The 25498-nt window shown below is 45.0% G+C and overlaps 1 protein-coding gene across 1 annotated transcript; it reads left to right on the top strand.

Moving 5' to 3' along the window:
- The first annotated feature begins 537 nt into the window (after window positions 1-537).
- On the top strand, window positions 538-2670 carry LOC133457722 (mast cell protease 2-like). Its single transcript, XM_061737034.1, has 5 exons — window positions 538-635; window positions 926-1085; window positions 1271-1409; window positions 1619-1846; window positions 1942-2670. The coding sequence occupies exons 1-5, from the start codon at window positions 578-580 to the stop codon at window positions 2092-2094; spliced, it is 738 nt and encodes a 245-aa protein (XP_061593018.1). The 5' UTR covers window positions 538-577; the 3' UTR covers window positions 2095-2670.
- Window positions 2671-25498: the final 22828 nt, after the last annotated feature.

The following is a 25498-nucleotide window of genomic DNA, read 5'->3' as shown; positions in this document are numbered from 1 at the left end:
CAGGATGACACCAGTCGGTAAATTCATCCAATGCAAAGCTTGTTTTCCCTGCATAAAGACAGATGCCTGGATAAATGCAGAGATTTTGCGTCAGCAAGGGCTTCGATTAAACAAAAAGAAACCAAAGAGAAAACCAAACACCAAAAGAGAAAAAAGAAAACAAATATCAATATGCAACAACCATAACAAGATGATGGGGATCTGTACAAAAAGGAAAGCTGAATCACTGACCTGCAGCCTTTTATCACAATTCAACAAAAAAACAACTAGACAAACATCCAATTCAGACTAAGTCATTTGTTTAAAAGACAAGATTGAGTGACCTATTAGCAACAATATAGATATAAATATGGGATTTAAAATAAATTAGTTACATTTTAGCAGTCAAACTTTAACCAGGCGTGAAGCATGATGCATATTTCCTCCTTGTGAAGGTGATTAAAGCCACATAATTTGCATAAGCAAACTTCAGAAACTCCTCCTCATCCCCCTCTCTGATATAAGGAGGTGTTGAAGCATAAAGTTTTCACATGTGTGTCTCTGCTCCTGAGTAGGTCAGGTGGTCTGTGACCTCACCATGTTCATCCTCTGTAACCTGTCAGTGCTGATGCTCATGCTGACTCTTCATGGCCAAGGTGAGTTCCTTTCAAGACCTTAAAGACTATATGATGAAGTTTGATATGTTTTGGAATTTTTTCCATTTGAGTTTTTTTCCCCTGTACCTTAAAAACATGATCGCAAAAATCCTGTATACTAATGTCTGAAACATTTGTTTACTCATTTTTATCATTAGACTTTTTTCCTTTTTTGACATAACATTTTTAAGCCACTTAATTTGTATTACTTTTCTAAACACAAAGTTTTCTTTTGTCTTAAATGCTCTTCTTAGTGTTGATGTCAGCATTTGACCAAAACTCTCCCATAGTTCGTGCAGGAAAGATCATTGGAGGCCATGTGGCCGTGCCACATAGCAGACCATACATGGCTCTTTTGGAGATAACAACACATGGCAATAAGATGAAATACTGCGACGGATTCCTCGTGAGTGAAGATTTTGTGATGACTGCCGCCCACTGCCATGAAAAGTCAGTTTAATAAACCTAATATCTACCTGTCACATTCATTACTGTAAGACTGAAACAGTCACCTGAGTCAGGGATTTTGAAAATTACATAAATGCTTAAATACTAGTTTGTAAGGGTTTAATATTACTTTTCCACTTATAATTTAGGCCTTTATTATATTGATGAATTTATTTCTTTGTTTTCAGGTCTTACACAGTTTTGTTAGGACTTCACAATGCCACAATACGTCATTATAAAGAAGTGCAGATTCTGTCTGTGGATAAAGCATTTCCACATAAGGGCTACAATGCAGCTGGGTTTAAAAATGATATAATGCTACTGAAGGTAATGTGGATAAATATTATTTTGAAACTCATCAGGGGCAACTGTACAACTGGACTTAATTTTACTCTTTTTCCAAACAAAAAAGTTTCTTGATTCAAACCTTTGGTTGTCAACGGCACATGTGGATGCATGTATTACACTGTACTTAATACTGCACATGGTGATATTAAGTCTTCAAAGTTATCTTTCATCTCCATTTCTGCCTGAAGTTGACCTCCAGTGCAAAGCTCAGCAAAAATGTCCAACTTGTCCCCATGGCAAACAAGACCGATGGCCTCGTGCCAAAATCATGTGTGGTCTGTGGATGGGGACGAACCGACAGGGCTAATGCACGCTTGTCTGACACACTCATGGAAGTCAACGTAACGCTGGTTGATAACAAACTCTGTGGAGAGGAAAGCGACTACTGCTCCAAGGGAATGCATGGACCCGGTCCGGTAGGTTCATTAAAAAAAATGCAACATGGAAAACCAGGTTTTAGTCAACAATGTTCACGTTATTCTTTAACTTCATGTGTCGTATGTGCTTTCAGGGAGACTCTGGTGGCCCGTTAGTCTGTGAAGATGGAAGGGTGTATGGAGTGGTATCTGCAAGTAGAAAATCAAGTCATAGTTACGTCTATAAATATACCAATATACCTGAGAACAGAGACTGGATTGACAACATCATGATCCATGATGAATAGAGCTACTGCCAGGCTGAGAACCATGATCATAATCAAAATGCAGCATTTTAATTCTGAATTTGAATATGCTTTGCAACATTTTTTATCTTATCATTGACCAGTAACGCCAGTGGTCAGATGTGACTATCAATGAGATTAGATTGTGCTTAAAGAAAGCTTTTCCAAATAAACTTTTGCTCTCTTATTATGTTTTCTCAATATGTGTGCACACATCGTCTTTTATGGATTAAACAGAGGATTTATCACTTACCTTAATTCATTTCATTGAATTGTACAGAGGTACAAATCATTTGTATGATTCACCATTAAAGGATGATAAAACCATGGATTGATATGTTATCCTAATCTGTATTAAACTGTATTCAAACACCATTCTGCAGTCATATATTTCAAATATTTCACACCATAGAGCTACCTAACATCCCTGTTTATCAAAATGTTGTAAGTTGTTATCTATTTTTTCATTCCCGCCCGCCACCAGGCATTGTTTGTACAGTGGCAGCGATGGAGAATGTGCTGTAAAGATGTCTGCTAGTTTGTGAGAGACAATATTTGTTATGGACATCAACAAACACATTAAGGGCAGACCTGGTTTGGTTTGAAAATGTAAGGCTCTTTTTCCCAGTCTACCTTCGGGTCAGCCACAAGTGAGCCTACAATCAGAAAGTAAAGTGCTCTGTTGGGATCACATGGAACGATGAGTCCTGTCAGGAAGAAGGAACTACATCCCTGTAATAGAGGTCTAGGGCCTCAACAGTTGCGCTGAACAGAGCAGGCGAACACTATGGATGTGTGACTTCGGTTAGGAAATCACGAGGCAGATCGTCAGGTTTAGGTGGCTTTAATTGAAGAACGTGTGAACATTGTAAACGAGGAGCACCTGTCTAACTCAGCCAGCACATGCAGGCTAAAGCAGTTAATGTAGCTCATTCACTGTAACTAATTTACTGTTACTGAAACTCCTTGCAGATACATATCAACCTCTATGTAAGCTTTAATACATAAAGAGAGCAGTTTAAACATAAATACTCACTTTAGGCAGGTACACACACTTCTCCAAACAGGAGAAATCCACACAGCTCTACCCAGCTTCTCAGCAGACAGATCAATCAGACTTCCCACTCCGGAACATTCCACACCTCTTAAAGGGCCAGTAACAGCACACAAACAGTGAACTAACTGAAACTATAAACTGAACTCTAGGGCTTTCCTACACAGCCGCCCCCAAAAGTCTGTTTAGAGCTTTTGAACATAAGCAGGAAAGTCAATTAGGTAGATTCTGTATCAGGTAGATTCGGGAGCTGCACCAGTCGGGACACAGGGCGCAAATAGGTCTTGTCCTTCACCTGCACATCCGCTGTTCGGATGCGCCCATCGGCTCCAGGGTGCGTCTGTGTGACCTTCCCTACAGGCCATAGTGCCCGAGGAAGTTGTGGGTCAACAATGAGAACCACCTGGCCAACTGACAGTTCCTTCCCATCCTTCCTCCACTTCTGCCTCTCTTGCAGACCTGGCAAGTAACGTCGAATGAAGGTGGACCAAAAATGGTCGGCCAGCACTTGACTGTGCCTCCAACGACGTTTGCCAAGGAGGTCAGTTGAGTCATAGACGGCTTGTGGTAAGGATGAATCCCGGCGTCCCATGATGAGGATATTTGGAGTGATGGGATCTGGGTCCGCAACATCCGAGGAAAGATAGCCCAATGGCTTTGCATTCATGATGCCCTCAACTTCGATGAGGACCGTGCGGAGGACGGTCTCGGATACCGTCTGATCCTTCAGGATAACCCTAAGGGCTGTCTTCACAGACTTAATCTCCCTCTCCCAAGTCCCACCGAAATGAGGTGCACTTGGTGGATTAAAGCAGAATTTAATCTTCTGCTTGGCCAACTGGTCCCTCAGTCTTGGTGCCATCTCGGCAAAGGCGTCCTGCAGCTCCTTATCTCCTCCAACAAAATTGGTACCATTATCACAGAGAAGCTCAAATGGTGTACCACGACGTGAGATGAAGCGTCTCAGGGACATGAGGAAGGCGTCAGAGTCCAAACTCTCAAGGAGGTCAAGGTGAATGCAGCGCGTAGTCATGCACTTGTATAAGATCCCCCACCTCTTCTCATTCCGGCGCCCTATCTTAATGTGGAATGGGCCGAAGCAGTCCACTCCTGTAGAATAGAATGGTGGTTTGTACAGGCGTAGACGTGAGGGTGGAAGGTCAGCCATCTTAGGCACGTTAGGCTTTGCTCGCCACAGCTGACATTCTCTGCAGGAGTGCTGATGCTTCCGGATCACTTCCCTTGCACGCAGAACCCAGTACTTCCGCCGGAGATCAGCAAGCACTCGCTCTGGTCCAGGGTGGAGAAGAGCCTGATCATAATCTTGGATGAGCAGCTTCGTCAAGGGATGGTGCGGATCCAGGATGATTGGGTGGATAGCGTCCATCTCCAACTTATCGGCTCTGCGAAGTCGACCGCCGACTCTGAGGAGACCTGTAGCCTCGTCATACTCTGGAGCTAGAGAACTCAAGCGACTGTCAGATGGAAGAGGCCGGTTGGACTTGAGAGCCTTGATCTCATTTGGGAAAGAGTCCAGCTGGGCTTGGACGAGAAGGGCCTTCTCCGCGTTCAGGTAGTCAGCCGCATCACAAGGCTCCTCTGTGGTCTGGGAGTCAGCCGCCCCGTGAAGGGACCTGGCTGTTACTTCAACAAGCTCTTTCCATGAAGAAAAGTCTGCAATAGCAGGGAGCTGCGGACCTGTGGAGATGGTCACATTACCGATCGTGGTGGACTTCCTCAGCTTGCTGTCGTCAGAGTCTGGACCAACAGAGGGCATCGTAGGCCACTGATCTTCAGGTAAGTAGAGGAATTCCGGACCTTCATTCCACCGATGTGGTTGTGCCAACGCCTCCAGTGTCAACCCTCGAGTGATGTCATCTGCCGGGTTTGTGGCAGAGGTCACATACCTCCAACTGTCAGGCTCAGTCAGGTTTTGGATCTCTGCGACTCGTGTGCCCACGAACACCTTGTACCTGCAGGACTCCGACTTAATCCAGTAAAGGACGGTGGTAGAGTCGGACCACAGGACAACCCGCTGGATGGGCACAGTGAGCTCAGTTTGGAATACTTCGGCGAGCTGAGCACCTGTAAGGGCAGCGCTCAACTCAAGGCGGGGCATTGATAGCTGCTTCTTGGGAGCCACCCGAGACCTGGCAAGCACGAAGGAAACCTGGACCTGCTGCTGGTCATCCATAGTCCTCATGTAAGCAACCGAGCCATATGCTCGCTCTGATGCATCACAAAAGATATGAAGCTCTCTGATTGCGGTAGAGGGATCCACGTGCCGTGGAGCATAGGCTCGAGGGAACTCCAGGTGGACGAGGTGAGGAATCTCCTGTTCCCAGTTTTGCCATCTGTCAAGAAGACCCCGAGATGGAATTGGGTCGTCCCAGCCAATATCCGCTTTCCACAAGTCTTGGATGAGAACCTTAGCTCTTGTGGTAAATGGTACGATGTAGCCAAGGGGATCGTACTGACATGCAAGGACTCGGTAAAGGTTCCTCATAGTGGGTGTCGATGGCTCCACAGGGCGATGTTTGTACCCCAAGGAGTCACTAAGGCAGTTCCAGCGTAGGCCCAGGGTAGGCTCATTAAGGTCGCTACTGCTCTTGGAGAGCCACAGCTCGCTGCGTTCCGAACGGGCCTCAGACGGGAGATGCTCAGTGACCGTGGGCACATTGCTTGCCCACTGACGAACCTCGAAACCTCCAGTCTGCAGGTGATGGCGGAGGTCATCAATGAGACGCTTGGCCTCCTCAGCGCAGTGAGTGCTGTGCAGACAGTTGTCCACATAGAAGGACCGCTCAACTGTCTCTGCCAAGGTGGGGTTGCACTCTACGCTATCCTGGATGTGCTGCTGGAGGGCGTAGATGGCACAACAGGGACTACATGTTGTCCCGAATGGGAGCACCTGCCACTCATAAATACTCGGCTCCTGCTCTCTCTCCATATTCCTCCAGATGAAGCGTAGCACTGGCTTGTCAGTGGGTAGCAGGCGGATCTGGTGGAACATGCCCTTAATATCCCCACTCACCGCCACAGCATGTTGCCGGAACCGGATGAGGACACCAAGCAGGGTAGGTCCGAGGGCAGGTCCAGGAAGCAGAAGGTCATTCAGGGACAGACCTTGGTACTGAAATGAACAGTTAAAGACAATCCTGTCCTTACCGTTGTGGTTCACCATATGGTGCGGAATGTACCATGATTCTGCAGACTGGTCAGCTTCATCGGCAGGCACCTTTGCCACATAACCCGCCTTCTCCAGTTTCTGTATCTCATTGCAGTAGACTTCTGCCCTGATCGGGTCCTTGGCAAGTCTTCTCTCCATGCTGCGAAGGCATGGCAGCACAGCTTCCTTTGGAGCGTGAAGTAGAGTAGCATTCGCTCGCCGGAGCAGAGGGGTTGCATAGCGTTGGACTCCATCGATCCCAACCCTAGTGGTAGATGATTGGAGCAGAGTCATGGCTTGCTGGTCCTGCTTGGAGCGGGTGGCTGCCTTCTCGCTTGTGTAAGGAAGAGTGTCGACTTGCCAGAGGCGCTCAACATTCCTGAAGAGCTCGGTGGCCGGGGACACGGTGGAGATGCGCAGGCACTGTGAAGAAGGAGTAGACTGGGCTAAGCTGGTAGGACCCTGGAGTGACCAACCTAGTCGTGTACAGACACCGATGGGACCACCTGATGGGCCTGCACGTATTGGCTGTACAGGGACCAAGAGGTGTGGCATATCTGAACCTATCAGAAGCAGTGGCTGGGCATGGTCGACTGGTCGCAAGGGCAGTCCACGGAGGTGTTTGTACCGTTTCTGTAGTGCAGCCACTGGGTAGGAGTGTTCAGCGAGGCTCAGGCCTTCGGCAGAGAAGGCCTGGTGGATACGGAACTTCAAGGAGGGCATACACATTGGAGAAAGGTCAAAGGAGATGGAGCTGCCCTGGAGCTGTTCGACATGTTGTTGGACTGTCTGTAGATGGAGTGTCTCTGGCTGCCCGGAAAGGTTCAGGTGCTGAACGGCTTGTGGAAGAACAATACTCCGTTCAGTGCCGTCATCCAAGACAGCGTAGGTCTCCAATGTTTGGTCGCCATTCCTTAGGATGACCTTAACAACCTTTAACATCACCTGTTGTGGTCGGTTGGGCCGGTCAAGGTAGACCTTAACGGGTGGAGTAGTCACCATGTTGACTATGGTTCGAGTTTGCTGGACAGAGTCATGCAGAATGGTAAGGTGCTGTTCTTTGCATGTCTTGCAGGGGCGTTTCAGAGTACAGTCCTCTGGAGCATGGTTGCGCCCACACTTCCAGCACCGTTTACCCTCTCGGATCCATTTCACCACTTGGCTGGTGGACAGCTTCTTGAAGTTGTCGCAATTATTCGAGAAGTGCTCCTTATTGTCACAATGAGGGCAATATGGCTTAAACTTCAAGGCAGCCTTAGAGCGAGCAGGTTCTGAAGGGTTGGCGACTTCTCCAGCATTGAGAAGAATGGTTGTGGTCTTCTCCTTGTGGTAAGTGACACGATCCTTCTTGACTGGCTTGAGTGCATCACACTGATATAGCACTGCAGCTCGGCTTGAGAGGCGTTTGGCTTGTGACTTCATCTGAAGCCAGGTTGCCAGGTCTGCAAGGGTGTAGGTCATATCTGACCCAGTACGGAGGATGCCACGGCTCAGACAGTATTCGATGAAACTGTCCCTGAAGGACGGGGGCATTTTGCTTAGAAGTCGATCCACATGTGAGCCACATCTCAACTCGTACCCATTTGGGCCTTCAAGTGTCCCGAGCATTCCCACAAGAGACTGGATGGACAGGGCGAATGAGTCAAAGGCCTCAGAGTCTCCAAACTTGATAGCGGGCGAGTTGAGGATAGCACCTAGCTCCGACTGTACGAGCTGCCGGGGTTGACCATACTTGTCTTGCAAGGCTTGCAATGCAGTGGTGTAAGGTCGGACATCATACATGTAGGCTCTAGCCAGTTGTAGGGCACTGGGAAGTTTCAAGTGGCTGAGGAGCACTTGGTATTTATACTGTTCAGTCAGGTGCCCGTGGCTGCCCATCATGTTATCTAAGGCCATCTTTAGAAGAGCAAAGTCACTTTCGCGATCACGCTCAAAGACTGGCAGTATCGGCTGGGGAACCCCATATGGCGAGGGGATCAGCATCTCTGAGCCTGGATGCACTGGAGTGATTGTAGGCAGTATAGGAGCTGTATGGAGTGCAGCTGAACTTGTATACTGGTAGTTTTGAGCTGCGGGATAGGTGGTCACCCTATGGACAGGAGTCTGTGCTGCTGTGGGTCCTGCAGCATAACATTGCTGGGTCTGGATACCAGCTGTAGCTGTTGAAGCTTGGTATGACATCACCCGTGGCTCGGTGTAAACAGGTATGGAAGGAGCGGGATACGACAATGCAGGAGGTGCAGCAGAAAGACCCCTCACCTGTGCTGGTTTGGGTGGCGGGTACTGTGGTGCAGTAGGACACTCTAGAAGAGGCAACTGGGTTGATCTTCCTTCAGGAGGAGGCTCGGTTTCGGGAGCTACTGCAGAGCGCTGCAAGATAGGTGGAGGACAGGGCCGCTCAGACGCGGCAGGAGGCCTGGAAGGAGGTAAAGAGTGGAAATCAGGGTTGCTGTGACGGAAGGACGAGCCAGCAGGGGCATTAGGAGGTGGCGCAGTCACTGCTGGTAGAGAGTAGAAGCTCCTAGGTGATGCTGCACCACTACATGTTCCCTCCCTCTCTGGGTCTCGAAGGAGTGAGGTCAATAGCTTGGCTACCTGAAGTTCTTTCTCTTTCTTCTTAAGGCTTCTCTGCCTGTCAAGACGTTTGGCAATAGCTTCCCGTGCATCATGTGCCTCCTGCTGTAGGCGTTGTGCTTCCCGAGCCTGAGTATTGAGCTGCTGACACTCTAGATCCGCATTGTTGTCTTCTAGAACCTGGCACTGTAGCTCCTCGAGCTCCAGGCGATGAATGTTCTCCTGCAGGATAGCTTCCTGGACTGGGTTCAGAGCATGACGGGGATTTGTACTCGCGGATGAGCGGACAGAGCCAAGGAGGGAGCCAAGACCAGCATTGAGGGCAGACCGGGTGACCGAGTGGTGTGAGGGCCCACTCTTCTCAGATGGGGCTCTAGCCTCGCTAGCCTTGCTTCTGGATGCTTGTGACCGATGTGTGTGCTCACTCCTCACAGATGTGGACCTCGTCTCGCTAGCGTGGCTTCTTGATGCGTGTGCTAGATCCTTTGGAGGTTCATCTGGTTGTTGAGGTCCGTAGCCCACCACAAAGTCATCCAGGTGATGCGGTAGCTGTCGCTCTCTGTGGGGGCGAGTGGAGGTCCCTGTTATGTCCTGGTCTTTTGAATCCATAGTGTCGTGGAGGAGCTCTCTCCGGCTCGAAGGACCATGTAATAGAGGTCTAGGGCCTCAACAGTTGCGCTGAACAGAGCAGGCGAACACTATGGATGTGTGACTTCGGTTAGGAAATCACGAGGCAGATCGTCAGGTTTAGGTGGCTTTAATTGAAGAACGTGTGAACATTGTAAACGAGGAGCACCTGTCTAACTCAGCCAGCACATGCAGGCTAAAGCAGTTAATGTAGCTCATTCACTGTAACTAATTTACTGTTACTGAAACTCCTTGCAGATACATATCAACCTCTATGTAAGCTTTAATACATAAAGAGAGCAGTTTAAACATAAATACTCACTTTAGGCAGGTACACACACTTCTCCAAACAGGAGAAATCCACACAGCTCTACGCAGCTTCTCAGCAGACAGATCAATCAGACTTCCCACTCCGGAACATTCCACACCTCTTAAAGGGCCAGTAACAGCACACAAACAGTGAACTAACTGAAACTATAAACTGAACTCTAGGGCTTTCCTACAATCCCCTTCACACTTGGGAAGAATTTTTAATTATATTCTGCATTTAACAGGAAGCCAATGAAGGGAAGGCTAAGATGGATAAAAATGCTCTCTGCTACTAATCTTCTTCAGAACCAGAACTGTTGCTGTAGCGTGCCGTTTGAGGCGGCTCAGAGTAATTTCAGGATTTCCTGCTATTGAAGAAATGCAACAGTCAAATTCTGAAGTAAAAAATGCATGGACTAGATTTCCTTTATCACTCCACAACATGATTTTTCTTATTTTTAAAACCAAGCCATTATTATTTTTACAATATTGCAAAGATGAAAGAAACCTCTTTCTGAAATTGTGCTATATATGATTTTAAAGGACAACGTATGAAATGATGAATAATTAAAAAGGGTTTTAGTCCCTTGTAACATTGATTGTCTAAATCACCCACACCCACGATGCATATACAGGTCAAAAAACAGAAAAAAATTATACTTAAATTCTGTGCCTAAAAAAGTGGGTACAGATATAAACCTTATTCTACTTAGAAGTTGATTTATGTGTTTCTTTGCATCTAAGCAAAGGCAGAATTATTTAGTACATCACCACATTTATAAGTCTCTATGAAGCACTTCATCTTCTATGGATTTCAACAAAATCTCTCTCTTAATGGGCATGTAGCCTGTGGGAAATGTAGCTGGGGAATAATTGATACTTTCGGTACAAGGTCAGTTTGTCTTTCGCACCATCATGTGGTGGTTTCCTCCTTGAAATTAAAATACTGCTACTGTAATTCAATTAGAGCATCACAAACTATGTAAGCTAAGAGCTTCAATTGTTTACACATACAAATCCTAAAGAATATGGAGGACCAAAAGTGACACAACACTTGGAAACTTTTGCTAATGCAGATTTTATTGATAAGACTACTGGAAGAGGCCTCCTCTGCTTTCTATCAATGTGTCACCTATTTTGAACTTTAGAGACGGAGAGACAGTCATCTACATCAAAGTCTTGATATTCCTGTGAAGTCATTCACATGACTTTATTTAAATATTATTATCAATCATGGTATTAGTTTTGAGGTGTCAGTTTAGTACTTAGTGCCTTTAGACTTAATCATTAAAGGAAGAGAAAATTAATATTTTGTTTGGAAAGTATCAGTCTTTTAAGTGTTAACTTGTTGTAGCCTAATGTTTAATTGTGATTGTACAAACATACTTAATCATGTATGTACAGTAGCTCATGATTTATGACGGTTCAAGGATCACACTCATTCATTAATTTGAAGTGAACATCCAACGGAACAACGTGTTTTTGCTAACTGGCTCCCCCTGGCGGACAAAGTTTCCATAAACCAGTAAAATCCATCAGTCCCAACTAAACCTAAACATTTACCTTTATGCAAATCTAACACAACTGTATCTAAAGCACACAGGGAGCTGAATGAAGGGAACCAAATACCGGTGGGGACACCATAATACTGATGATAAATGCCCTTTACCCAAATATAATCAAACAGGATTAAAAAAGTTACCTCCAAAAAAACAGTCCCTCAAAGGTTAGTAGAGAGCATGAATGTGCCACTGTGATTTTAAATAATTAATTTAAAGTCCTTTGCTTTGCATTTAATATTAATACATTAAGTTCATAGCAAAGTGGTGGTCATGCCGACAAGAAAACCGACTGACAGATGTCAGATCAGCTTAAATTAACTCCCCAAACGAGGCGACCAGAAAACTTACTTTTTTAGATTAATTTTATGAAATGTTTTTTTAGATGAAGAATTCTGACTCCTTGTTTTTATTATTATTAGTCCCCCTGGTGTTTGTGTATCTCTATCTGTTGTATATTATGTCTTGTGTGTCTACATCCTCTTGCTGACTTGACGGGTGTGCATGTGGCTGGTATTTTTTTTTGGGGGGGGTCATGAATGTCAAGTTTTTGATTGCGTGATTGTATTCAGGGCGTGGGTTATGAGTGGGCGTTGAAAGTATGGCAGGTTTGTGGGTGGGCTGGGTGATAAGGGCTCTGTGAGGCCTCTTTGTGGGGGTGGGGCGCTTCTTTTTATTTTAGATGGATATGCTGATGCATACATTTCCATCTTATGTATGTTTTCTAGTCGTTTCTATGTGGAGTTTGTAAATTGACCTCACATATTAATAAACATTTTGATTGCAAAAATATTGAGGTGTGATTTCAGACCTGCCCCAGACATCATAATGGGAGAAATAGCTAAAAAAAATGTGTGTAATTCCACTGCGTACAACATAGTTCTAACTATTCTTTACTTTATATATTTAATGTGCTATTGTGCGCTGAATGAAAACCCACCATTATTAGGCACATACTGGTTGCCAAAGCAACAGTTTTAACGGAAGAGTTGCCACTGCTGCCTGTTTTCTCTTGCTTTTGGTTCGTTTTGTCTTGTTTTATTTAGTTTATTAAAAGTTTATTAAAATTATATATATATATATATATATATATATATATATATATATATATAATTTTTTTTTTTTTTTTGTTTTTTTTTCATTTGTTTGGGCTCTCTTGCAGCATTGAAGTGTGGATGATATTGTCTCCCCCCAGCGGGTGATTGCCATGGATCATCCTTCTTTAGCTCCTTCTCCCAACTGAGTAATGGTGAACAAATTGAGGTTGTTGACAGGACCCTGAACGGAAGATGTGAAATTGGTGTATTTCATTTTCTTCTGCAGCAATTGGCACATCGTGGGACCTTCATGAAAGGCCATTGCATATTCTGTCAACTACTCATCAGCAATGTGGACACTGTTTTACCTATGACTGAAGAACTGGAGCAGCTGAGAGAGCAGGTTTGGCAGCTTCAAGCGGACAACGAGCGCCTGCTCCAGCAGACAATGCTCCTGTTAATCCCACTGACCCATCAAATCCAACTCCTGTAGTTCTTATGTAGACCTACAGGAGACCTTTTTACAAGAAACTTTTTTTCTTCTAGAAAACAACTAAAAGGTAAATCCCTGCAGGAGTGTTTTCGTGCCCCTTTTCTCTTTAATGGGCAACACTAAACAGGTTTCTCCTGAATCTGTGTCCCACTCTGACCCGGTACTGTGTGACCAGTTTGTAGAACATGTTATTGATTCTGATCGCGGCAGAGAGTTGAAGAGGCTTGTTCATCAAACCCCACAGCTGCCCTTGTGGAAGGTGGCTGCCGCAGCCATCTGGTGGGAATGTGAAGGTAGGCCCAGTGATGTCACCCGATGCTATTCAGTTCCCTCTGTCTGTGCCATGCAAGGTTCAAGGACCCAGTCTAGTGTGCCCCCTCCCCTGGTTAGTACAGCTAGCTCTGAAATGGCTGAGTTGCTGCCATGATGTTAAAACTGCAAAAATAGATGAAACAATTAACTAATGGTGGCCACTCTACAGGGAGCACCGTGCAAGACCATGCGTCCTTCAACTGTTATTTATAGGCGATGCCAGAAACCAGGTCCCTATGCAAGACTAGTGACAATGACCAAGCTGTTCACACACGGAACCCTGCTACTCCATCCGTAGCTCAGGCTGATGCTAGCTCTAATTCCCAGGTTGCAGGAAACTATCTCCCTCCAGCGTGCAGAGCCACATGCTGGAAAGGGAACTTACTGCCTCTCAGGATGAGAACTCAGCTAGCTGTACGATTACTTCCCTTGATGCAAAGTGCCCAAAGGTAGCTGTTGTTAACTGTCTTCTGGACACTGGGTCCATGGTATCCACAATGGTGGGGAGTGTCTTTTTAAAGCATTTTAAAAATAACCCCAGTCTCATTGGTTGCAGCTTTGTGCTGTAAACAGTTTGGACATACCATACACTGGTTATGCAGAGTTAACTGTTGAGCTGCTAGGCAAGGTAATTCCTCAGCATGGCTGGCTAGTGGTTATAGATCTCCCAAGCCAGTCCCTTCCCCCTGCAGTGCCTGGTGACAACTGTGATGAGCCATTTGTTCAGCATGGCTCTTCCCTGTTTGATCTTCCACCAGTAGTTCATGGTGGCACGCTTTACAGTACTGTCAAGTCTGGCTCCAGCCAAGTCCAACCAGATCAGGCTTTGCCAAAGTTAGAGGCCACAGGCCTATTCATATACCTGGAGGGACTGTTAAGTTGGTAGCCGCTACCTGCCTCCCATACTTTGGCAATGTGTGGCTGTATTGTGAAAACCAGCTAGAAGTCGCTAACCTGGGTGTCTACTTGTCTTACCCTCCCTGATTCTTGTTGAGAATGATACTTGTCCTGGTTGTAAATGTGGGGCTCACCTGTGCTAAACTCCTTCCCGACAGTACCATAGGTCTTTTGGCCCAGGCCACAGTCGAGGGTGTCCCAGCAGGGATTTCTGAGATTCTAGTAGAGACCCACAGGGTTACAGCCACCATCCAAATCCATACAAAGCAAGACAGCAGCGTAAGCTAACAGATCCAAGCCCTTGATCTATCTGTGCTGCCAGAAGCCAAACAGGAACAAGTGAGGACATTTCTGCTAAAACATGAGTTGGGTTTCTCTGCTTTTGATGGCGACCTTGGTTGCACTAATTTGATCTCACACAACATTACTTTGCTTGATGATCAGCCTGTTAGGCAGAGATGTAGGCGTCAACCTTCTTCTGATTATGAAGCAGTTAAGGCCCAGTTGAGACAGCTGTTGGACAGCCAAGTCATCCGGGCAAGTAGTAGCCCCTATGCCTCTCCCACTGCGCTGTGAGAAAGAAGGCTGGTGCCCTTCGCCTGTGCAGTGTCTGACAAATCAGTGGTTTGCAGCAGTTGCAAATTCCAATTTCTTATCAAGTTAGCTCATTTGGAATATTGAATGAAGCAGTACTGACAACAGTGTCAAGAATGGGGTTACCCACTACCAACACTTACCAAAGACACTTAAAGCTATATTTGCTGCAAAAAAGGGTTTAGAAAGCATCAGCTTTAAAGAAGGGAAGTAGGACATTTGTTTGTACGTACAGTATATTTTTCTTTTGCTTGTTTATGTCACAATCACCCCTTCAATAAAGGGTTAACACAATGTCTTAATCAAACAATACAAACATCTATTCAAAATCAGCTTAAATTCGTAAAGGTTGTAAACTAACAAAGTTGGAAAAATGGCAAAGGCAATGCGGAACATTTAAAAATGTCATAAAAAGTTTCGTTTTAATGTAATCATGTCTGCAGACCATTTAGCAATCCTGTCAAAATGCAGCCGTGCATTTGCAGCTGCGAAAGTGTGATCCTGGACTTTCTGTCAACAGAGTGTGTTTCGTGCATACAGTTAACATTAGAAAGTTAAGACCACACTCAGGTTAAAAATAGAAGCAGATAGTGCTGCAGTAAGCAGTGTAACTTCTGAACTACTCTTTTTCAACCTCAGCACCTCCTACACAAGCGCACCTCACGGCTTCCTGTGCAGCACCAATTTTCCATTGTGGTAAACTTCATGCTTCATCGACTACTTCAGTCAGGTGACAAACTGCAAAACAGACTTGGTAAGATAGAGAAGACTATTTAGAAACATTTGTTCATGCTAATTAAGACATAAATACTTTAGATTTTTAGTGTGATTCAGAAAACCTGAGAATGAGATACAGTCAATGAAGAGATTTGTTAAAGACTACCAATGATACTGTTTATTGTACATTACACATTTTTTTCTTTAAAAATCACTTTCACTGTCATAACTCAAGGGGGCACTCTAAGCAAGCACTTTTTTAAATGCTTCCTTCTGCACATCTGAGTGTGGGCCAGTACCCTCTCTGAGAGATTCATTGACTGAATCCTATAAGTGTTGTGTCCTGCACTTGACTCACTGTTTGATGCTGATTGCTATTCCAGAGCCGCAGCTTTGCAGTGGCTTGGTGTTTTAAAGCCTCTGTGCCGTAATGAGGATGCATGTTATATTTCTCCAAGTTGATTATTTATTATCCTCGATATTGCAAATTAATGCAAATTCTAATAACAGCACTTGTCCTCTAGATTCTCTATCCATGCGATGAACATGTGAGCGGCTGGATTGGATTCAAGGTGAGTGTTAGGAGGATGACACAAATGTGGCAAACATGATATCAAACAAAAGGATAATGATGCAAAAAGCTGCTTGTGCGCCTTTAAGAGGCAAGATCACATTGTTATTCTGGGTTTGTCCACAAGCCGACTGTGGAGGTGGACAGATAGTGGTTCTGGGGGTGGTGTGTGGAGGAGGGAGACAGTGTGGGAGGAGTGAGCGTAGGAGTCTCCTAAAATGAGTCTCCAGGGAACAACATAGATTAGAGAAAGACTGGGAAAGACAGACACTATGATGTGGATAAAATGTCCTTTAGATGCGTCCTATGTTCTCCAGCACATCCAGTGGGGCAGGGATTGCTTCTGCAACTCCATCTCTTCTTAAATGGCATTTCAGGCTGAGCTCTCAAGGCTAAGCTGCCCATTAACGAGCCAATAATTTGTGTCATTATGTGAAGACTGCAGCTGGTACTACTGATGCACCGTTTCTCACATGCCAGTCCCAAAGAGTGAAAGGAGTCTTAGAGCTGCTAATTATAAATCTCACATCTCTGCTTCCATCCTTTGTCTTGGAAGCATGTGAGGCAAAAAAGGCTTGGCCTGCATAGCTTATTTATTTCCTCCCTACCTCCCTTTTCGAAACACAGCGTGCTCAATATAAAATCAATGTATTAAGTGTTCTCAAGTATGCAGAGTGACATGCTGCCATTCCCACTCTATTCCTTTGGCTGTGATTACAGCTAATTTGAATGATTGAAATGCTTCCATAGTGGAGATGGAGTAAGTGAAGTGAAGGGCTCACACAGATGAAGGGGGAGGAGGCGAAAAAGGCTTGGCTCTACTCCAGGTGGAGGAGGTGAGTCATTCCCTGCTAAGATAGACAGTCTACCAGTGTTCCCATGTGTGTGTATGTGTATGCCCAAACTGTTGTTAAAAGAATACAATAGTGCCGCGAGCCACATAGAAAGAATGAATGCAGCTGTAGTCATTGTACATTTTTGCGTCTGTTTTGTCGGTCATTCTCTATACGTTGCAGATGCACAGTAGCTTCGTAGGGCCCCCTCGCTCCGCCACTTCGGGTGGGCGTCAGATGCGTACCGCTGCTGCATCAAACTAAACAAGGTCATCAAGAAGTTTCAGTTGCAGGTTCTCAAGCCTTCTCAAATTGATGCCGTTCCCCTCTCATCTTTACCCCTATGGTTCATCTCACAAAAAGCATGTCTGAGTATGTGGAAAATAGTTAGGTTGCAACCATGCATGAAAGTATAAAATACACAGACACTAAAAAAACAAATACGCACCCACAGTGACCATACACGTTCCCATTTGTTCAGTGTATTTTCGAGAAGTGTGCTCACTGGTCATCAGAGTGAGGAGACATATCACATAGTATTCCTGTGACTATGAGTGCAAACAACTTCTTAGTTACTTGCCCTCCACCAAGTGATGCTTGTATAAAAGAAACACAAAGAAAACTATTCTGTCTCTTCTCTATAACGTGCCAGACTCTCCATCCTTCTTTGTCTGCAATATCTATCTATCTATCTATCTATCTATCTATCTATCTATCTATCTATCTATCTATCTATCTATCTATCTATCTATCTATCTATCTATCTATCTATCTATCTATCTATCTATCTATCTATCTATCTATCTATCTATCTATCTATCTATCTATCTATCTATCTATCTATCCATCTATCTAGCTCACTTTCTGTCTGTTTGTCTGTCTGTCTCATCCACCAACGCCACTGACAAGAGCAAATAAAAAGTTGTTGTCATGGAAACCTGCCGTGCCTCTCCTCCTCCTAGTCCTCCACTCCCATCAGCACGCTCAAACTTGTACAGACACACAAGTGTACACACAGATCAACATACACGCTCAGCTATCTGAATGTGGAAGCAGTGAAGAGGCACGGGCAACTTCAGGAGCGAGACGTTCAACTCTCCAACGGGAAGAGTGAGAGCGCAGGGGGCGCACTGGGAATCTTGAGGAGTGAAGAGCACTTTGAGCCCATATGCATAAGCAAGTGCATGGTTTTATTCCCTGAAAACATTTTACAAGTTGCTCGTATCTTTGTTTTACATGAAGGGGAAAGATGTTCAGCTCATGCAGCGCCATCTCATATTCTCATTGCCTCTACCTGACAAGTACCCAGACATACAAAATCAACCAATCATATGTATTATTTATTTAAAACCCTGAAATAACCCTCCTTTTCTTGCACATACATATCCCTGGTAACTGCTAATTAAACAGGTGCTGAACATGCAGAGACTGACACTCAGAGTTTCAACCACGTAGGCCAAGACTTGTGAATAAAGTCGCTAAAGTAAGCCTGGGATAACCACAAAAAGAAGAAGAAAATAGTCCATTCTGTCACCATGTAAAGCACAATTTGCAGATGGAAGAGCAGCTGTGGACTGCTGCTCTGTTGCTGATGTTGTTGATTTTTGTCCCTACGGTGATAACGTTCATCCTGAGGATACTATCTTTCCCTGTCAGCTCCAGCTAACGCAGCCCCGTTCACACTTACACACTTATGTCCTCAGCTGCTCAGAGGGCTGACGCACTTCCAGCGCAACCCCGCCCTCCTCTCCATCCTCCCGGTGGAGAGCACATGTCCCGCAGGTCTCCATTCACTCAAGGTGAGACACAGATGACATGACAAGCTGCTGCCATGACAACTAGGTAAAGCCGTACGGCGTGAGCGTACATGTTGGCTGATAATGAAATGGCCCCTCCTTTCTTCTCTCCCTCTTCTACTGGAACTGCAGAAAGTGTTTTTGATCCTCTGCCATCTTCATTTTGTTCTCGGGTTGTTCTAAGCCTATGCTGATTTCTAATGTGGGTGTTGTAGATTCTACTCAGGTGTCTGGCGCCTCTCAATCAATATCCAATCAATTTACTTAATGTGATTGTTCGGGCGCTTATTTTTCAAAGCTGAAATGTGTGTTCTACCCTGCTATTTGGACATTTTGAGGTTCAGCTTCACTGCAGTGTAGCTTTCAAGGTAATTTCAATGCTAGCTTGCTGAGGACTGATGAGTTTGCGCTTCCAAATGTTTTCCTGATGTGATGCTTGAATGGCACGTGGGAGAGAGAGAGAGATAAAAAAAGGCCTCCCCTTCCAAACCACTTGTGCATTTGAAATGATAATGGTGTTTGTTTATTTCCAAGCTGTATGTTCCACTAATTAGACTTTAACAAGCTTATTAGGAACAAGTCAACATTCAGCTCTGCTGTCACGTTCACGTGTTAGAGAGTTTATTTTGATCAGACTCTAATCAGAGGTTAAATCAGTTTTACAGGTCTGATATCAATCAAATAAGCCGACTTTGTTCCAAGCCCGCAAAACATCAGAGCCTTGCACTGCAGAGCGGACGGAATTAGATAAAACAAAAAATAAAAATAACACCTACATTCGTATCTGCGCCCACTCATCAGCACATTATTGTGTCATACAAAAGATCTTTTTTCTCCCCCTGCACTCGAGGTTATTCAACCTGCTCTGAGTCTTGTATTCACTCAGACTGCCGCCTCAAGAGTCCACAGATAAGGAGATACATTGCTGGTGACATTTAAAAGGAGTCACTGCCTCACTAACCCCTCATCTGCTTGTCCATTGTCAGCATCCTCTGTGGCCCATAATGAGAACGTGCACGCCCAGGCCATTATAAATAGTCTGCGTCCTGGTTAAATGCAACACCTCTCTTTGGGTGCTATTTGGGATGCATGATTCACCCTGATTCATGCCGGCGTGTGTTCTGTCTGTTCTCACACATAAGCTGGATGACCGGGAGGAGAAGGGGGGGTGGGGGTAAGGACTGTGATAGGAGCATGGATCATGGATACGTAGGCTGTGTCACGTGTGTAAATGGTAAATAGGACAAAGAGCGAAAGACATTTAGAAATTGAAAATGCTCAAGTGCTAAATGCACCCACTTATGAACCCGCTTTCAGAAATATCATAGGCATTTAAAGGGAAGAGAAAAAAATAGAAATGACCAGTCATTTCAGACTGCACTGTTACATCTGTGATTCTACCTCTGCAATGACTGTGCGTGTTTGTGTTGTACACATTTTTCTTTGTGTTCAGGGACAGTTAGAACTCCTTGAAGACGGGTGAACCTTGTTATCTCTCTGCTGGTGTTATCCTACTGTGCATACAGTGTACATAACCTCCTTCTTGGTGGGATTGACCTGCTGATTGAGTGATGGACACCTATTTAACAGCACCCTGCTCTCTATTATGTATATATGCAGAAGAGGCAGGAACGCCTGCATTGACATGAGAGCCTGCCTTGAGGGTACAACAGTCCTGTACATTTTGCAACCTAATAGTACATGTTGTTTATTTGCTTCTAATTATTTACACTGATATCACTTGGCATCTGCTTCTGGCTCTTTATGTGCATTCATTTTCTGGCATGTATGTATCCGCGCACGTCTGAGATTGCTTGTGCACAACAGCTCCCAATGGCCACGTGGGTGTATGGTGGGTAGCTCTGAGCTACATTAATAGCCAAAGGGCAGGCAGGCAGGCAGGCAGGCAGGCAGGCAGGCAGGGAGAGAGGACATAGACAGGAAGGGGAAATACAGTTTACTGGTCGCCCACCACTTCCTGTATGTCTCCTACACACGCAGCCCACGGACCAGAGCTGCTTCTAAAGACAGTTTGTTTTCTTGCAATGCAACAAGGACGGTGCAGAATGTAAACACTGAGATACAGAGGCTGAAAATGAAGCTAACATAACAACAATGGGCTTGTCACTACAAGAAGATTATGCAAGGTGATAGGAACCAAACTGTCTTATCCTTTCGGTTTTCAAATTACAAAATATTTGAAGGAAAACAGTCAAGTGACAACAATAGAAAGCAATTTGTCCCATGTATGCAACTAAAATGAGATTCAAGTTCTTCATTAATAAAATATTAGTTATTATCTATAAAATGTAGCCTATTTTTTGATTCAACATCAGACAAGTACAGTGCACTCCATCAATTTCTGATAACAGGGTTGTAGTACGCAGACATGACCAGCAGAGGTCCTTCTCTCACTAAGTGTTGTCAGTGTCTCTAGAGCCAGGGAACAAAAGGTGATGAGGGTGAGCCACCACAGTTTTAGTAGAACAGAACAGAAAACAGATGCGTCCATAAGCAGAGACCACAGAATTTCATCTGTCACAAACTTGGAGAGTCTCAATGTTTCAGTTATGACATATCCCCTGGCACATCGCCCCCCCCCCCCCCCCCAGCCCCTCCACAACGCAGAGCCACAACGCCAGTCATTCCCCCCACCTCAGAGCCTGTGGAGAGGCAGTGGGCTGCCGCTGACTTTTGTTGAAGTTGAGGAAGGGGGAGGAGGGGCTGAGGAAACCCCACTCACGCACAACCCCACCCCAGCCACCCACCCACCCCCCTGCCCTTCTGGTATCCCACATCCCCAATGAACTTTCCACCCACTCACCATGGAATGTGGAGAGAGGGAGGGGAGGGAGCAGGGGACCGTGAGAGGCAGAGCTAGGGGGGGATGTAAAAGGACGGGGAGAAGAAAGGAAGTAGAAAGATGACAAAAGACTGAGTAAAACAAATGTCGAAATACAATAATAACGAATGTCCCCGATGGTAAAGCATGATGATCTCTCTTTAGATTGTGTGTGTGTGTGTTGATCAACGAATGAGGACATCAGTGCAAAAACACGAGCGACGATGGTGCATTGTGTGTCCACACTGCAGTCGAGGCCATTTAAGGGGGTGGGGGCTAATTGGAATGAACAGGATCATGGGAACAAAGCAAAGACATATATAGGCATACGCACTTGGGCACAGACCATACATGCAGCTTAATGTGAAAATGCAACACATGCATGATTATGTAATGCTCCCTAGAATTTCATCCTGCTAATATACCACATGTCTCTGCGCATGCTCTTGACCCAGCGTTTGGAGGCACATGGTATCATGAGCTCTAAGGTGCATGTTTACTATGTTTTTGACACTCCAGTCTTGTCAACAAGTTGCTAATATCTCCCACCACGTCTTCTTTCTCTTACTGCAGAGGTTCTCAGAGGACGTGTGTGGTGCTGAAAGCAGGTGCTGCTCCGTTTGCCTCTCGCTGAATTAGGAATTCCCACCATAAAGTGGCAGCATTGTTGAAGAAAGGTTAGAGCCGTTTCAAAATTTTCCCCAAAAATGAAAAGGCCCTCTCTCCTGCGGTTGTACTAAAAAGAGAGATGACATTTTGGTTGCATCAGCTGTGTATCTAAAGTGTCGGCAGCAAAATGCCAAAAATGATCAAAGCCAAATAGGGAGGATAATAAATACAAGAGCACCTAGGCAGTCTTTGTTAGGTTATCTACCCACAAACCTTAGTCAGACCTAATAAAAAGTCATTACGCCCCTCAATGATAATTCTGTGAATAGCACCCATTTAATGATAAACATTTATATGGCGGCGGTGAAAGGAATTCATCAGGTCTTTGCATTAGGGATTAGAGTTGGTGGTTGAATTAGTGTCTGTTCAAGGGCAGGATGGAGGGTTGGAAACTCAGTGGGTGGAACATGAAGAGATTTCACAAGAGGAGGCAGGTGGTGCTGACACAAGACATTAAAGTGCTCTCGCTTCCTCAGGATCAGTCGCTGCATCTTCCTATCTTTTCTTCTGGTGCCTGCCTCCAAACACACCTTTGTGACATGTCAAATATGCGGGCGGACACAATCTCTTTGAGGTGTGGGCTGAGAGACGGAAAGTGTTACATTTTCAAAGATCAGACTGCAAGACGCTAGGTCCTTGACCGTCTTTGTCAAAGCCTCTGTTTAGATCAGCCACGTACGCATCCCTGCCTCCCTGTGTTGTTCATTGTTTAAAGAGCAGACAGGCTATCTGCCTGCCTCATCAGACCGCCGCCGTTGTGGCAATTCCAGCGTTCTGCTTTTAACCGTGACTCACGAGAAAATAAGTCCTTCATATTTGCTCCTCTTCTTAGCCATGTCACAGGAAAAAAAAAAAAGGTTATCAGGCTCGAGATTCATTCACACAGTCATATATAAAGACCATCGAAGGAACATGATGTCGAAAGGTAAACTTAAACCCTGCGCCCGCCCAACAGGCAGAAAGAACCGGGAGGCAGCACAAATAAAAAGGATGTATTTGCTTTTCATGTGAAAATCAATAGGCCTAGACAGATGGCGGTTTGTTTTCTCACTATTTACTCCTCGGCTTCATGACAAATGTCCTTGCTGCCCCTCCCGGGCTGACGGTGCACAGGTAAGCAGAAAGACGCCCATTCTTTCCCCACTCCAAGTGGATGACGGATGTGCCAGCTGCCGCCCTACTTCTTTCTTTCTTTTGTTCTTTCTTGACCTGGCAACAGTAAACAGCTTTGAACTTTTGTCCTCATCTCTATCAGGAAAAGCTCGTCACCTGAAAAAACAAAAAACAAAACCAAAAAAGTAGAATTTTCTTCATCCAAGAATGTTTGGTGACTCACTTTGTGGAAGAGGATACGAGCCAGCGTGTGTGGTCTGTTACTACCAAAGATAGATGCACTGACGAGAGCTTCATGCCAGCTACACCTAAGTGTCTGACCGCACTGAGAAGGTTAACATGACATGGCTGAAGTTAGAGATGGAGGTGGTATGGCCGGCAGATAACCGGCAGAGCTGTTTGTCATTCTTTCCAGAAAGACACCACCAGTATATGACTCAATGCAGCCGACTGGCTCTGTGTCAATGTTATTATGTTTCTCCTTTCTTAAATACTGAGAAGTAATATTTTTCAAATCAGCGCGCCCACTCTGAAGCCGTGTTCCCTGGACACATATTTAAACAAATTGCTTTTTACTGGAATCTGCCCCAAGTGAGGCTGTGTGTGAATATTTCTCTTTGTCTCAATCAGAACAAACTCCAGTTCTTGAGGCGAGAATGGTCCTTGCTGTAATCCCACTGAGGTCTGCACTGCTGAATCTGTGGGTTTTGATACATCCTTGTGAGGAATCAGACTTTCTCTCTGCTGCTCACAGAGATATTTTTAATCTGACTGTGGCACTTCTGCTAAAGTACGAGACGGCACAGAAGGAAACTTGTCTGATGTAGAGGCTTTTTTGTCTGTGGATAATCGTATCGACATGATTCACATTCACAAAGCAGACTCCGGGCCCTTGCAGAGCTGCAGCTTCTAACTGAGGACGCTGCTTCCTTTTTTTTTTTTTAAATTCCTCCATGTTTTGCAAGAAGAAGAAAGGTGAGAAATAAAGAAGGGGTGGGTGGGTGCTGAAATTCAGTATTCCAGCTGGATTGAAGTGGAGTAGTGGAGCTATGGGTAAAGAGCAGGGGTGGGGTCGTGGGGGTTTGGGGTTGTTGCGGTGGCGGCAGTGCAGGGGTGTAGCAGAGTAAAGAGCAAAGAGCAGTTCCTGATTCCACAGGCCTGAGCTCACCTCCTTTCCGTCTGCTGCCAGCCACTCCTTTTCTTCTTCACACCCTCCTTTCTCTTCTCCTCCCACGCCTCCCCCACTTTGTCTCTCCATCTGAGGTGTTAACTCCTTGTTGGGCAGTTCCAGAGTCACTGGCATCGGTGTCAGCCGGCCGGCCTCAGAGAGGAGGCAGGTGTGCACCTTTAGCTTCTTACTGGAAGTAAAGGCATGTTTGTCGCTAAGGTCAAAATCAGTTCCCTCTGTTAATGTTTTTATCCATTTGCAAAACCATATAATCTTCCTGGCAGGTATCTGTGACCTGGTATGATGGACGTATCAACACACACATACACGTGCTGCGTTGTAGTTGCAGAAGACGAGACAGGGATCACAGAGGAGGAGGTCTGAATCAATCCTGTTTTTTTTTTGTTTTTTTTGTCACTTTGTTTTTATTAGATTTTCAGTTTTTTTTTTTTACAACTGCACATTTTTACCAGATCACAAAAAATTATCTGTATATTCACCGTGCAACAAACAAACAAATACAAATAAAAAATAGAAAAACAAACATAAACTTGTGGGTTAGCACATTAATAATCTATCCAATAAAAAGAAAAGGGGAAGAAAAAAAAAAGAGGCCCGCATCCTTATGCTTTCTGTAAATAAAATGTCCACTTTTGCCATCAATCCTGTTTTTAACCGATAAATAGTAGGTTTACTGAAGCTCCCCTAATTTACAAATATTGGCCACATGAGCGTTATAGACAAAGGCGATTAGTGATAAAGCCGACTGTTACAGTGTCATCCCATTGAACAGCTGCGGCTGGTTCGCTAAACAGCATTGTTTCAGCAAATAATAAAAACACATTAAGCAAGACTGACAGGTGAATACAAGAATAGCACAGACGGGAAATACTGACACATACCGTACACAGCGTACTTATGGAGAAGAATGGATATCCTAATATGGCTAGTTTTAGGTGAGTAGGTAGATGGGTTGGGAGCATATTGCACAATACAGCACCTGAAATGGACAGGGTAGGACTTGGCAGACACATGAGATCACCGTCCTCCTCTGCTGTTTTTACACAACTCAC

Source organism: Cololabis saira, chromosome 13, assembly GCF_033807715.1.
Source record: "Cololabis saira isolate AMF1-May2022 chromosome 13, fColSai1.1, whole genome shotgun sequence".
NCBI classification, from domain to species: Eukaryota; Metazoa; Chordata; class Actinopteri; order Beloniformes; family Belonidae; genus Cololabis; species Cololabis saira.
Note: the sequence above shows the minus strand (reverse complement) of the source record. Positions and strands in the feature narration are given on the sequence as shown.

Coding starts and splice junctions, on each gene's coding strand:
- LOC133457722 (XM_061737034.1), top strand. CDS start 578: ATGTTCATCCTCTGTAACCTGTCAGTGCTGATGCTCATGCTGACTCTT. Junction 636..925: donor GCTGACTCTTCATGGCCAAG/GTGAGTTCCTTT, acceptor ACTCTCCCATAG/TTCGTGCAGGAAAGATCATT. Junction 1,086..1,270: donor GCCGCCCACTGCCATGAAAA/GTCAGTTTAATA, acceptor CTTTGTTTTCAG/GTCTTACACAGTTTTGTTAG.